Source organism: Phaseolus vulgaris, chromosome 11 (genome assembly GCF_051622355.1).
Source record: "Phaseolus vulgaris cultivar YP4 chromosome 11, ASM5162235v1, whole genome shotgun sequence".
Taxonomy (NCBI): Eukaryota; Viridiplantae; Streptophyta; class Magnoliopsida; order Fabales; family Fabaceae; genus Phaseolus; species Phaseolus vulgaris.
The window spans coordinates 44,732,584-44,746,130 of record NC_143508.1 but is presented as its reverse complement, the minus strand read 5'-3'; the positions used below and the strand labels follow the sequence as shown (position 1 = coordinate 44,746,130).

Below are 13,547 nucleotides of genomic sequence, written 5' to 3'. Positions count from 1 at the left end.
TATACATGTTACAAAATAATTAAACAAAATGAGATTTGTAATGGTAGGGTTCGTACGACCGAGATCATGACTTGGCACTCGGTCTAAGTTGACCAACACCACAAAGACCATTAGGTCTAAGCAGGATTAATGAGATCAATCAGCGATCAAACACTAGGTAATACACTCCAAAACATGATCAAAATTCCCTAATCCGGCCTAATAACAAAGGGTCGTGATAAACATATAAATAGGCACAGATTCTAAGAATCAGGTACGTCATTACACAGTACTAATAACACCGAGTATCGAATACCGAATTCTCACTTGAGTATTGAAGTTCCTTTTGCAGGTACCATCCGATCTTGTTGTTCGTAGAGATTGAGAGGTAGAGTGACGAAAGAAGATCGAGGAGTTCGTTCTGAGGGGAAGGAAGGAAGTGTAGACCGACCGATCGAGCAATAGTCTGAATCGTTTCCAAACCCGCTCGAGAACAATTGGCGCCCACCGTGGGGCCGAGAGAATCAGCATGAAGAGGAAAGTAGATGGTGTCAACCAAAAGCATGATGAACGAGAGGATGTCTGATGCTGAGCAAATGGAGCTCTTGATGTCTCTGCAAAAAGAGATGGTTGAGATGAAGAGAAGGAACGAGGAGACTAAGCGGAAGAATGAGGATGAGATTCTAGCTCTCCGAAGGGAGAATGAAGAGATGAAGAGGAAGTTCGTGGAAGGAGGTCCATCCGCTGGACCGACCCACCTTGTTAGGAAGTCCTTCACCACCCTCACTGGTCCTAGGACTGTCAAGGAATCGAAGGATAAGATCTATACCCAAGAGGCTGACGACGAATCTTATCCGAATAGGCTAGTCCCCACGATCGGTACTCTGGACTCGGCCCGACGACACCCATTCACCGACTCCATAGTCGGAGTGTCGCTACTAGATAAGTGGAAAGGCTTTAACAAGGACCGTTACGACGGACTGGCCGAAGTTGACGAGCACATGGATGTGTACATCACACACATGAGCTTGTACACTTCAGACGATGCAGTTTTGTGCCGAGTGTTCCCCACGTCACTGAAAGAAAGAGCTATGATATGAAGCTTCCTCCAAACTTCGTCAACAACTTTGGGACACTGGTATCCAAGTTTGAGACACAGTTCGCTACCAACCGACCGCATTATCTGACCTCCATCGCCTTGGTCAACATTCGCCAGAAGAAGGGAGATTCTCTGAAAAAGTTCATTGATAGGTTTGGAAAGGTAGTCACAAGCATCTGGAATCTAATCCCAAACGTGGCCATGCATCACATGATCAAGGCCTTACGACCAAGTCCTTTCCCTGACAGCTTGTGCATGTAGCCAATTGTAAACTTGGACGAACTTAGGTAGAAGGCCGCTAAGTTCATGCAACTGAAGGAGCTGAGAGAATTCAAGAATCAGGCCCAGGCCGAAGCAAGTGGAGATAAGGGAAAAAACGAGTGTCAGAACCGACCGGTTGTTGGTTGTGGAGATAAGCGCAAAGACAATTGGAGACACCGGTTCACTAGGTATACCCTCTTATACGTCGACAAGGAAAAGATCTTAGATGAGGCTTTGAGTGTCAAGCTACCACCAAGGAGGGTTGCAAGTCCTGAGAGCGCTGACCGAACTCGTAGATGTCGGTACCATAGGAATAGTGGACACACCACCGAGGAGTGCCAAGCATTGAAGGATAAGATCGAGGAACTTATCCAAGTTAGGTCTTCGTTGGTTTGTACAAGGGGGAAGAGGAGAAAAACGGAGCCCATGAAGGGAAGAGCCAACGAGACGAAGAGACTACACCCCTCCAAGAGCGCTAGAAGATGACCGTCGACCCGAGCGTCAGCCGAGAAGGGATGGAAGAAGGGGTGACCGAGAGGTCATCAACACAATTGTTGGGGAGATTAACTAGAGGAGGTAGCTCCAACAACGTTGAGAAGAAACACCTGAGGGCAGTGCATCAGGTGAACAACATTTTGTTCTGACCGAGGAGGCCACCCATCACCTTCACTAACAAAGACTTCAAGGTTATCAACCCTTCACAGGACGATCCTATGGTGATATCGGTTGACATTGACAAGTTCACTGTCATGAAAACGCTGGTGGACCAAGGGAGTTCGGTGGACATCTTCTACTAGAAGACGTTCAAACAGATGAGGATAGTCGAGGAGGAGATGAAGTCGTATGATGATCATGTGCTCGGCTTCTCGGTTGAGAGAGTGGGCACCCGAGGGTATATTGAACTTTATACCACCTTCGGTGAGGGAGAAGCGAGCAAGACCATCAAAATCCGATACTTAGTAATCATCGTCAACACCCCTTACAACATTCTGTTGGGATGATCGTCCATCAATAGGTTGAAGGCGATCGTTTCCACACCTCATCTTGCCATTAAGTTCTCCTCGGTGTCAGTAGACATTCTCACGGGGCACGTAGATCAGAAAGTGGCACGAGAATGTTACACAGAGAGCTTAAGGGTAGAGCCTACACCTCAGAACGCCGGTAAAAAATGATCCCCAAGGTGTAAATCCTCCCGAGGACAAAGGTCCCCTCGAGGAGAAGCTTAATCAGTGCGTAGAGAACACATGGTCACTTTAGTCGACTTGGATCCCCGAATTGTCGAGTCGAGGCTGAGTTGAGCCGAATGGTGTGCCTTCCTATAAAAGAAGAAATGGAAGGCCCATCTAGAAAGAAAAAGTAAAACCCAGTTACCTTAGGGTCTACCCGGTCAAACACTAAGAGGTGGGACGATTGCTCAGAGGGATTCGACCGATCGACAACACCTTTCGGGTCATCAAACCTTACAACATTCTCCACAGGGAACAATACCTGAATCACCTCGACCAACAAGGGTCGATTGTAGAGGAGCCAGAAGAAGAAGAAGATGAGGACGAAGGAGAAGACGAAGAAGAGGACAATGAAGACAACGCGCTAGCACGAGTATGATTCGAGTGTTGGAGCAAGAAAGCAGTGATTCAGAACAGTGAGGGAACCACTATTTATAGCCTTTCGAGAGCCCGAAAGATGAAACGTCATTTCCATTTCAATTGTCAAATCTCCCTCGATCCAACGGTTCACGACGAATGATGCCAAAAACCCCCATCATTAATACGCGTCACATCACGCGTTCGATGCTGCGAACGTCACGTCCAACCTCGGGAAGTCCAACCGTCACAACGGTCTCGAACAAAGACTCTTCGGATTAAATATTGTCGAGCCTGGAGCAAGTGTACTGGTAGGGTCCGTATGACCGAGACCATGACTCAGCACCCGATCCAAGCCGACCAACACAACAAAGACCCATTACGCCTAAGCAGGATTAATAAGATTAATCAACGATCAAGCACTAGGTTATACATTCCTAAGCATGACCCAAATTCCCTAATACGGTCCAATGACAAAGGGCACATGATAGACATATAAATAGGAACAGATTCTAAGAATCAGGTACATCATTACACAGTACTGATAGCACCGAGTGTCGAATACCTAATTCTTACTTAAGTATCGTTGTGCAGTTTACAAGTACCATCTGAGCCTGGAGTTCGCAAAGACTGAGAGACAAAGTGACAAAAGAAGATCGAGGAGTTTTTTTTTAGAGAAAGGAAGGAAGTGCAAACCAACCGACCAAGCAATAGTCTGAATCGTTCTCTTGATTCCAACCCCGTTCGAGAACAAGATTAAAGATAACTCTACAAGCAATTATAGTTATAATAACATAATATAATTAAATAAAATGAGGTTAAAAATATGCAATACATATAAATAATATAAAATAATTAAACAAATGAGGTTAAACAAATAAGTATAAAAATGGTAAATAACTCATTCCTTTTATCGGGATAATTGTGGAATAAAAAAAATTGATACTGTGGTACACAATTTATCGGTCGCTTTTCTCACGTCAAATTGTGTTTCACTCTACCAAATTCTCCGTTTTGGTTTCTTGAGCCAAGCCTTATTTATAGGTGAATTTCATCATAATTACATTTGGTTGGATTTGAATTTGGCTTTGTAAATTAATTTATAATTGTAACTTGTTTTTGGCTTCTTTTTGTAATTGATAACCATGGAAAAGAAAGGCGTGCAACAGGTGTGTCGTGTAACAAGCCTGCAGGCTTATCCTCCTGTCATTTAAAAAAAAAAATCTTTACTTTTTTATTCTTTATTTTTAAATTCAATCATCCGAGATATTTTTTAAGCTGTTCTAACATCCCGAATCACATACTAAAATACAAATTTTGTTTTACATAATATACAATCCAAAATAAAATAAAAAGATCACAAATTTTAGCTTTCAAATTCTATAATAAAAAAGTCTCCAAATTTTACGTATCAAAATTTTAAAAAAAAACATTTAATAAAAAACATAAAAGGGTAATTTAAACATTTTCTAAAAAATGGGGGCACATTCTCCTCCAATACTTGGGGACCTTTTAAAATTTGTACAAGAGGTGGAGAACTGTGGTGTAATTTTTTTGAGGAAGAAAAGCTAAGTGCTAAACAGGAACGAACATTTAAAACTACCAGCTTCTCTGTGCTTAGTATTTTAGGTTTGATGTCATCATTCGCCTTGATGGAATGTCATAGTAATAAAATCTAAAACGAATAGATACATAATTTAAGCTAAGTCAAATACACAATGAAATGTTTAGAGCCTCAAGATGAAGCTGTACAACACACAAGAGCCATCCAAATTCTGCTAGAGTCACTCACGCCTCCAAATAAGGTTACTACTGCATTATGGTCATCTCTTTCGCCTCTTGGGCTCCACCTGCAAATTCACAATTTCAAATCCAATAATATAACACCATAATCCAAAAGGCAAATGTGACACTGGCTAAACAATCAATTATTTTCTGACCCCATTTGGTTTGAGAAAAATGTTTTCAATTTTTACTTATAAACCACTTATTTTGTTTATTGGTTTTGAAAGCTTGTTTTCTTAAACATTTTCTCAAACAAAAGGGTATGTGAGAGTTAACAAATTGTGGTAATAAATATCTTACAAATAGCCACTTTTAATCCAACCTAAAAGCTGCCTGTACAATTTTCATTTTATAAGCTCAAAACACATTGAATGGGAAACGTTTATTGCTTTCTATCAGATGATATAAGATCAGTAGTGAAAAAAAAATGCCAACATGAATATCCCCCACAAATGGGAAGGTGCTGGTTTTTCATGTTGAATACTGATAAAATTTTTAGCAGATTAACCATGTGAAAAGCATCAACCAAAGTGAGTGTGTAGCATATTCATAAGGATATCGATTAAAGGAAGGTTCAGAAAAGTAAACATCATTGGTAAATTTATATCTCAAAAGAAAGAAAATTACAACCTTCAATGCATTAACAATGACTATCAAAAGAATGCATGCCACAGTTTGAACTAAACATTTTATTCAAACAATGCACACAATGTTTCAGAGTAAAGAAAGCAAAGCAGAAAACAAGACTGAACTATGCAAAGTTTGGCATCAAAACAGAACAAATGTACATGCTGTATGGCCAATTTTAAAACTAGCTGCACTAAGGGTTAAATTTTAGAGAGAATTTCCCCCCCATCAAACTCTAAATTCTACACCATATGTTAAATCACTCATTCCTTTTACAGCAATGTGTCCCATTCCCTCTCAATATCCTAGCCAGAAACTAGTTAATAGAAAACTGATGTCTTAATCATATGCTGGGAACATTAAGCAATAATTATTTGATGTTGGATAATAGAATTCACCTTGCCATCAGCTACTGGTGATGCAGAAAACGTAGCTTGCGGTTTCTTAATATTCATATCATCATCAGATGAACATTCAGAACACACAAAATGATCTAATTTCTTTGCTTCTTCGATAGTCATGCCCACACAAGCAGGATGATACCTACAAAAAACCTACAAAGATTGAAATATGTGTTCCATAGAGGATATAGAGACACTCAACATAAAAAGAATGTGATTCTTGGATACATTAGATTTTAACTCTTTCACAGTTCACATGGAAGTTAAGTCAACAAAGTTCTGTGTTTATCATGAGTTCGGTAATTTGCATCTCCAGTATTTCATAAACATTATATAAAAATACATGTGCAAGCATATTTTTCAACGTATTGAAACAATCAATAGATAGAATAAGCCATAGTCAATTTATATTGGTTCACGCATATAATAAAATAAAAGAAAGAACAGAACCATAGTCATAATAACAAGCCACCCACAAGCACATTGGCACTTTTAGGCAGACATAAATTTCATCTGTCACTCAATTTTTAGCAGTGAAGTTCACATGTCACAAGTAAATGTATAAGGCACTATATATTCACTCGTTCCTTCTTAATTTTATTTTACTTCATAAGAAAAATTGCTTTTTCAAGACCAACATGCAAAGGGCTTGCATGGGTCAAGATGCAGTTCTATATATAAAGCATTTTTCTTACAATTTTAGGACCATACATGAGCTTCCAATAGAACTTACAACTTTCTAACACCCTTTAGGCCACTCATTCTGCAGGTGATGAGATCACATAAATGAAAATTCCTTCAACCCAGTAAATAGCACCCAATGCTCAAATTCAACATACAAAAATAAACACCAAAATATACAAAATCAAAACTCCAAATTCAATAATAGGAGATAGGAAACAAAGTAAGCAGAAAACACTGATTTTACCAATCCTTGCACCCTTCACATTGAACCATGAGGTCATCCGGGTTATATGGCATCTCACACTTGCAATACCTGCAAAACACAGACCAACAAACATATTTAGTTCTAAAACCCAAAATCTCCTTCCTCACAATCAATAACCCAAAAAAAAACATTACATAAAATGGTAAGACATATGATCCCTCAACATATCCCAGAATTCAATTTTAATCCCTGAAAACTTCAATACGTTCTTACTCTTTACAGTTACCAAAATATATATGCAATTTGACCACCATATTAACATACTAAAATCTTATTAAATGCTTATACAGCCTAAAATAAAAAACTAAAATCTCGATTTTCACCTAAAACACAAGTACTAAAATGTATTAAATTGTTGTAAAGACTAAAATCTCATGTTTCTGTTCAAATGTAAATAGGAAAAACTTATTAATTTTTTTATAATGACTAAAAAATCCGCCACAAGTAAAAATGTAAAGACTTTAAATGTATACTAGAGCAATGTACATAAACATGTTTCTGCATTAAATTTTTAATAGGAAAAAATTTGAAATTTTGAATTATTTATAGACAAAAAAGATATATGAGAGGAAACTCACACAGCAACACGGTCCGGAGTGAAAGCCCCAGTGGCAGCCTTGTACTCAAATCTACAATAGTAATCCTCAGCACCCACATTCTCGAGCTTAGTGTAGTTCTTGAAAGAGTGTACAACGCATTTGCCTTCAATGGTGTGCGCACTCTGCACATCATAGTGGTCGGAGAGAAAAAGCTCTTTGGCACCATGGAACTGTCTGCGACCACCAATGGACTCTTCGGGTCTGTAGTACCACCTCACACGCACCTTGACGTTGTTCCTGTTGTCCTGCTCGATCTTCTCCACGCGCGCCACGTAAGGGGGCTTCGACGTGTCGGAGGGCCGCATCAGAACGCAATCACCGGCTGCAGCACCAAAGAACGAAACGCTGTCAACGACAACCCCATCTAAAAAAAACATCATGGGCAGGCACGAAAAGAAGGAAAGGAGGCATTTTGAAGGAGGAAAACGCAAAGGGTGGTTGTGTGTTACCTCGGACGATCTTGTTGGTTCCTCTTATGGTGTACGAGTCCAAGTCCTTTCTGCCTGGCCTCGTTTTCGCCATGCGGTGCGCGAAGGGCGTTTTGGGAATGAGAATTCTTTTTCTGATTGTTGGGTTAAAAGGAGAAGAAGAGAAAGCAAGGAACCCTAAGGTGTGGGTTGGGTAAGGGGTGACACTTTTTTTTGTGAGTGAAGGGAGTGACTGTGACGCTTCGCCTGCGATTTTATTACTGTGGCTTTTTGGGAATGTAATGCGACGATTCTTGGTCGGTTCATAACATTTGACTGCTTCCTAAATTTTCTTGTCCTGAGATCTGCGCTAAGTAATTTCCTAATCTACTTCATTCATGTGTTTATCATATTACTGGGACGTGTAGCGTTCAAGATAAGTGGTGGAAAAAGCTATAATTTCCCTGTTTAGTAGAGGATTTTTGGAAACAAATACTACTAAACACTATTCTACTATTGAATTGATGTTGTTCCCTAGCAGGAAATATGCTTTGTCTTACCTGCTTTCATAGACATCTCCTCTGCGGTTTGATCTATATAAAATGTGAATTGGGTTAGTCCGCTCCATTATATGATTGCGGGCTTATTTTACTAGTTCGCTTCACATAAGAAGTAATATGTAGGCCTCCAAGTCAGTTTGATAATATTTTTTAAAAAAAATTAAAATTTTATTAATTATAAAAAATTTATTTTTATTATTGAAAATTAAAATTTTATCAGTGTATCAATTTATTTAATTAAGATAAAAATATAAATTCAAGTATGAGAGTTGTTAGAAGACTTGTTAAAAATAATTAAAGTTTTGTTTTACATCTATTTTTTTCCATATATGTATGTAAATATATAAGAGTATTTTATCAAAGTTTTGCTACAAAATATTTTAATGAAGATGATTAACTTTTAACTATCCTATTGAAATCTCTTCATTATATTATTTTTATTAACAAATTTTAAATATAAGACTTTACTTTAAACTAAATTCACTGTCACTTTTAATACTAACTCCTTGAGATGATTAAAATAAAATCTTTCTTTTTTAAGTATATTAAACTAATTTTTATAAAAATAAAATAAAAAAAGGTCACATTGCAATATTGGGGTATGATTTTTTTTAACACAAAAAATTAAATAATTATTTTTTTATTTACGTGGGCCAGCCTGCAGGTTATGCGGAGCAGGCGAAAGCGAGTCAGCGGACTACATTAGTGAACTTGTCCTGCACTTTTTGTAGCGGCCCGCTGGCCCGCCTTGAATTAGAATAATCTTTAACCCATATGTGTATATAAAAATTGAAAAATTTAATAAAATCAATTTTAAGAATAAAAAAACAATTAATTATTAGGTTAAATATTATTTTAGAAGCTAACAAAATTATTAAAGTAGTTTGTATTTAAAATTTATAAACTAATTTCTAAATTGATATCTTATTAGTTATCAAGATTTGAGTTACCTTTTAGTTGATAATCTTGATAACTAATTAAGAAACTAGTTTATAATTTTTTTTAATAATAAAAAATATTTTACATATTGATATTTTTTATTCTTTAAAATAGTATTTAATTTAATAAATATAATAATTAATGATTTTTTTTTAAAAATTGATTTTTCATTTAATGATTTTTTGTGTAATAATAAATAGACTCTTAGACTTATGGACTAATCTATACATAATAACTAAGAAAGTTGAAGAATTATGATGAAATCATGTATAAAGCACGTACAAATTCTAGAAGAAGGTTATTCAAAGCATTGGAGTTTTTTTTTTTTTTTTTTAAATAGATTATATACCGAAAGTCACCTAACGAGGTCATCTAGTATATAAGAATATCGAAAATAAGTACATTGGTTTACTTTAAACATTTGGATTACGTTCAATCCTCTTTTAAATAAACTATTAAAGGGTAAATAAGTGAAAAACTTATTGCAAAGCAAGTATAAAAGTTATCCCTAATTATTCTGTCTTAATATTCTTCTGATACTAAGAACTGTAAATATAATTAATTGCCCCTTTTAGATAGAACCAAAGCACAGTGCAATATCACAAATAATAATTATTTTTTTTTCATTTTAGCATCGGCTGATAAGAGTCCTCTTATTGTTTTAGATACATCGTTTTCATATATTTCATAAATAGATTCGTTAAAAGTTGCATTTTCGATGTTGTTTAAAAGACCGATTAAATCAAGTAATGTTATTGCCATAGAGTTAATTTTATAAGTAGAAATATGATTAATCATGTTGCAAGATTGTTAAGGAAAAAATATCAAAGCAAAAAACATGAATAATAAACAATAATATATAATATGTAAATGTTTTGTTTGTCAAACGATATAATACTGTGCAATCTTTTCTTTATGATAAAGTCTTCATAGGATCATATCATATGTTTATAAGATCAGACAATACTAATGAGACAAATTTAAAATCATTTTCTCAACGAGCGAACTTAGTCAACTGTAGTACACTTGATGATTGTTGTATCCAAATGGAATTAAAGATTTTTGAAGTCGAAATAAATTTCAAGATGAAGTGAGATAACGATAAGAGTTGATTTCATATATTTTGTAAATAACTAATAATATTTAGTGAGGGTGAAACTTTGACAAACAAATGAAGTAGAAGGATAACAATATAGCACAAGTGTTGGGTTAAAAGAACTTTGTGAATCTCTTAGCACAAGTGTTGGGTTAAAAGAACTTTGTGAATCTCTTTCGTTATTATTACTTATAAATGTTATATTTGCTCAAGTTCATTGTTCCTTATGGCTAAACCAAGTCAATTTCTTGGACAAGATTATCTAGAACCATAAATGATCTCAATCAATTTCTTGCATCACAAAAACTTAGTTATGTATTAAGATGGAACAGTTTGAGCCATATACTCAATTTCATTCTTGAAAGTTGACATATATGGTTGATTTGATATGGTTCACATACATGAAATTGTTTTCCGATCTCATTCATGCTCCAAAGGCATCAATGGTCGTTTATCACCATTAAGCATTACATATACTATCAAGTCAATAGAACTTGAATCTCAAATAAAAATATGCATTCATAAACAAGAATAACTTAAGAAATATCACATTACTTTTCAATCCTAACAATATAAGTTTAACAACTCATGGTAAATCTTACAGTGAAGTACACAAATGAGTAGCTATGAACAATAGACATGGATCCCTGGATGTTGTTGGTCAACTTAGGCTTTTAATCCTCTCCTTCAGAGTTTTTCTCCGTTTTAGCCTTGAGGCTTGGTCTTATAACTTGATATGATTCTATAATTCAACCTCTCTTGACCCTAGATGCTATGAACTTTCTATTCAAAACTTATTTGCCTTGAAACCTCAATGCTTTGAATTAGACCCAAGAGCCTCTATTTATATATTTTAGAGAGGAGTACCATCAGATTTAGCTTTCACTAGGCGCAGGCCAAACCGCCAAGCATATTGACTTTCTTTATGCTGAAGAAATCTTTTTGGCTTCAGGCCCATTTCTGGGCTTCCTTGGATTCATATTAGAGATTTGGTAGGAATTTGTTTCAAGTTGAGCCCAACATTTTCCTTTCTTAATCATGAAGTCTTCTTAGGCTTAGGATTAGATTTAAGCCAAGCCCAAGTGAATTTCAAACCTCCCTCTTTTAGTTCAAGTTAGCTTCAAGCCTTCTTTGTGCAAATCTGAGCATTCTTCATGATGAAAAACTCCTTTTACATAGCCTATTTGAATTTGCTCAACCTTTTAAACTATGTATCCTTGATTCTTATGGTTTTAATCCGCTTAGCACATGTCCTCAGAGCTTAGCATTTAGGAAGTTCTTTCAATGCTTGATCTCTAAAAGCAATCCGCTTAGCCTATCTTTATGTGCTGGGTAGATTTGTCTTTTTTCTGATCTTTTTGTTTGTTTGTTGTTTTATTCTTTTTCTACAAGACCTTCCGACCTCCTTCATGCTCCAAGAACATCAGTGATTGTTTCTCACCATTGAGCATTAAGTACACTACCAAACCCAAGGAAATTTTTTCTCAACTAAAAATAAGTATTTATAAACAACAATAACTTAAGAAATATCACATTGTTTTTAATCCCAACAGTGTAATTTTAGCAGCTCATAGTAAAATCTTACAGATGAAGAAGAACTTGTAGAAATCTTGTAGAGAAAAGGTAGAAAACAACAAATAAAGGAAGATCAAAAAAGGTCAATCCGCCCAGCACATGCAAAAAGACTAAGCAAAATGAGTCCAGAGAGCTAACTTCAATAAACCACTCAAATCCTGAGCACTTATGCCATACGCTGAGGGGATTGAGGCCAAAATAATTAAAGAATTCAAGAGCATGAAGGGTTGAGCGAACCCATATGGGATGAGCGCATAAAGTCCTTTACCATGAAGAAAGCTCAAATTCTCTTAGGAAGGGCTTGAAGTCAACCTAAACCAAAACTAGAAAGGGAAGGATCTACTTTAAGCCATATCTGAGCCAAAGAATACTTCATGGCTAAGAAAAGAATGTGTTGGGCTCATCTTGGAGCGAATCCCTAGCAAATTATTACATATGAAAATCCCAATAAGCCCAAGAAATAGGCTTGAAGCCCATATATTACTTTTGCATGAAGAAAGCCAATCATGTGAGATTCAATGAAACAAATAAATATTCTTTGGTAAAGGGAGTACAAGTCTTCTATGATGTTGTAGCTGTAAGGAGACACATTCACATTAATAGGTATTTAATTGAAGAATCAAGAAGGGAGCTTAATAGAGGAAGAAAGGATATCCCTTTGGCTATAGTAGTAGAAAGTCTTTGTATTCCTGGGCAAACATTTGTTAGGAGAAGGATTGGCCATCCAAGAAATATATATAGATCAAGCATGAGAACATTAGCACAAGTTTAGGCAAGCTTAATGTTTGCCAACATCTCTCCTATGACTCATGTCTCACATATGACATTAGATAAGGCTAAACTAATTCATTACATCATTCAATAATTTATAGTGAATGCGGTTGAATTGATTTCAGAAGAAATTCACAAATCTGTGATATCGTAGATCACTACTAGAAGTACTGCAAAACCTTTAGGTTTTTCAAGTTTGATTTCTGAATTATGTAAAGAGTATGGAGTACAATTACTTAGTTACCCTATTTGCATGATCATACCTCCCATAAAGAAGTCCTACATTTCGACCCACTGTACCAATCCAAATGATCAACATCAAGTGCCATTTAGATTCACCAATAAGACCAAAATCTGCAACTGAGCAGATCACACTACAAACTATCCATCCTTAATCAAGATTTCAAGGGACATTGGAACACATATAGTAGCAATGGTTTGCAAATCATAGGTTAAATCATAGGGCTTATACCGTTATTTCTTATTCTCTCAGTATTAGCAACAACACCAAACGATGGTTCATTTCCCTTTAATGATATCATAATATATAATGATACATCTATAAATTAAAAATATGACATTATTATGAATTTATTATAAACTTAGAATACGTTAGGCAATCTCTAGTGATTTGTCAAATGTCATTTTCCCCTTGCTTTAGTTCTAGCTAACTTATATTTCTCATGTCGATTAGGAGCGGATGAAGGACAAAGAACTTATTCATCTGAAGATGATTCTTTTTGCCTCTTTAACTTCTCTTCCATTAGTTTTTTTCCCAACATGTCGTAGCCTCCTCGAGAAAATCTGTAGGGGGTAACATTCTTATGTTGGATGTCTTGAGCTTTGTTCTGTTTTTTCTTGTAAAAAAAATAAAGATAAATTGTGGATTTCATTATATGATTTAATAAATGTGATT

The 13,547-nt window shown here is 35.9% G+C and overlaps 1 protein-coding gene across 5 annotated transcripts; it reads right to left on the bottom strand.

The window, feature by feature from the left end:
* Positions 1–4,514: 4,514 nt before the first annotated feature.
* On the bottom strand, positions 4,515–8,273 carry LOC137825035 (chromatin remodeling protein EBS). Of its 5 annotated transcripts, none has more exons than XR_016517408.1 (5): positions 7,733–8,113; positions 7,263–7,605; positions 6,664–6,732; positions 5,733–5,888; positions 4,515–4,772 (listed from the first exon to the last, which is right to left on the bottom strand). XR_016517408.1 is itself a non-coding variant. In XM_068630713.1 (5 exons), exons 1-5 carry the CDS (start codon positions 7,803–7,805, stop codon positions 4,746–4,748), a joined length of 657 nt encoding a protein of 218 aa, XP_068486814.1. In that variant the 5' UTR covers positions 7,806–8,273; the 3' UTR covers positions 4,515–4,745. The 5 variants fall into 5 exon arrangements, 3 of the variants coding, with proteins under 3 accessions (XP_068486814.1, XP_068486810.1, XP_090153513.1); XR_011083287.1 differs by having other exon boundaries at positions 7,263–7,647; positions 7,733–8,043; XM_068630713.1 differs by having other exon boundaries at positions 5,733–5,877; positions 7,733–8,273.
* Between the last annotated feature and the right edge of the window lie 5,274 nt (positions 8,274–13,547).

What these genes read in the sequence shown, in the direction of transcription:
- LOC137825035 (XM_068630709.2), bottom strand. Translation starts at nt 7,805, where the DNA reads ATGGCGAAAACGAGGCCAGGCAGAAAGGACTTGGACTCGTACACCATA. An exon ending in AACCAACAAGATCGTCCGAG is followed by an intron (nt 7,648 to 7,732) that starts GTAACACACAAC and finishes TGTTTTTTTTAG; the next exon opens with ATGGGGTTGTCGTTGACAGC. An exon ending in CACCAGTAGCTGATGGCAAG is followed by an intron (nt 4,773 to 5,732) that starts GTGAATTCTATT and finishes GTGAATTTGCAG; the next exon opens with GTGGAGCCCAAGAGGCGAAA.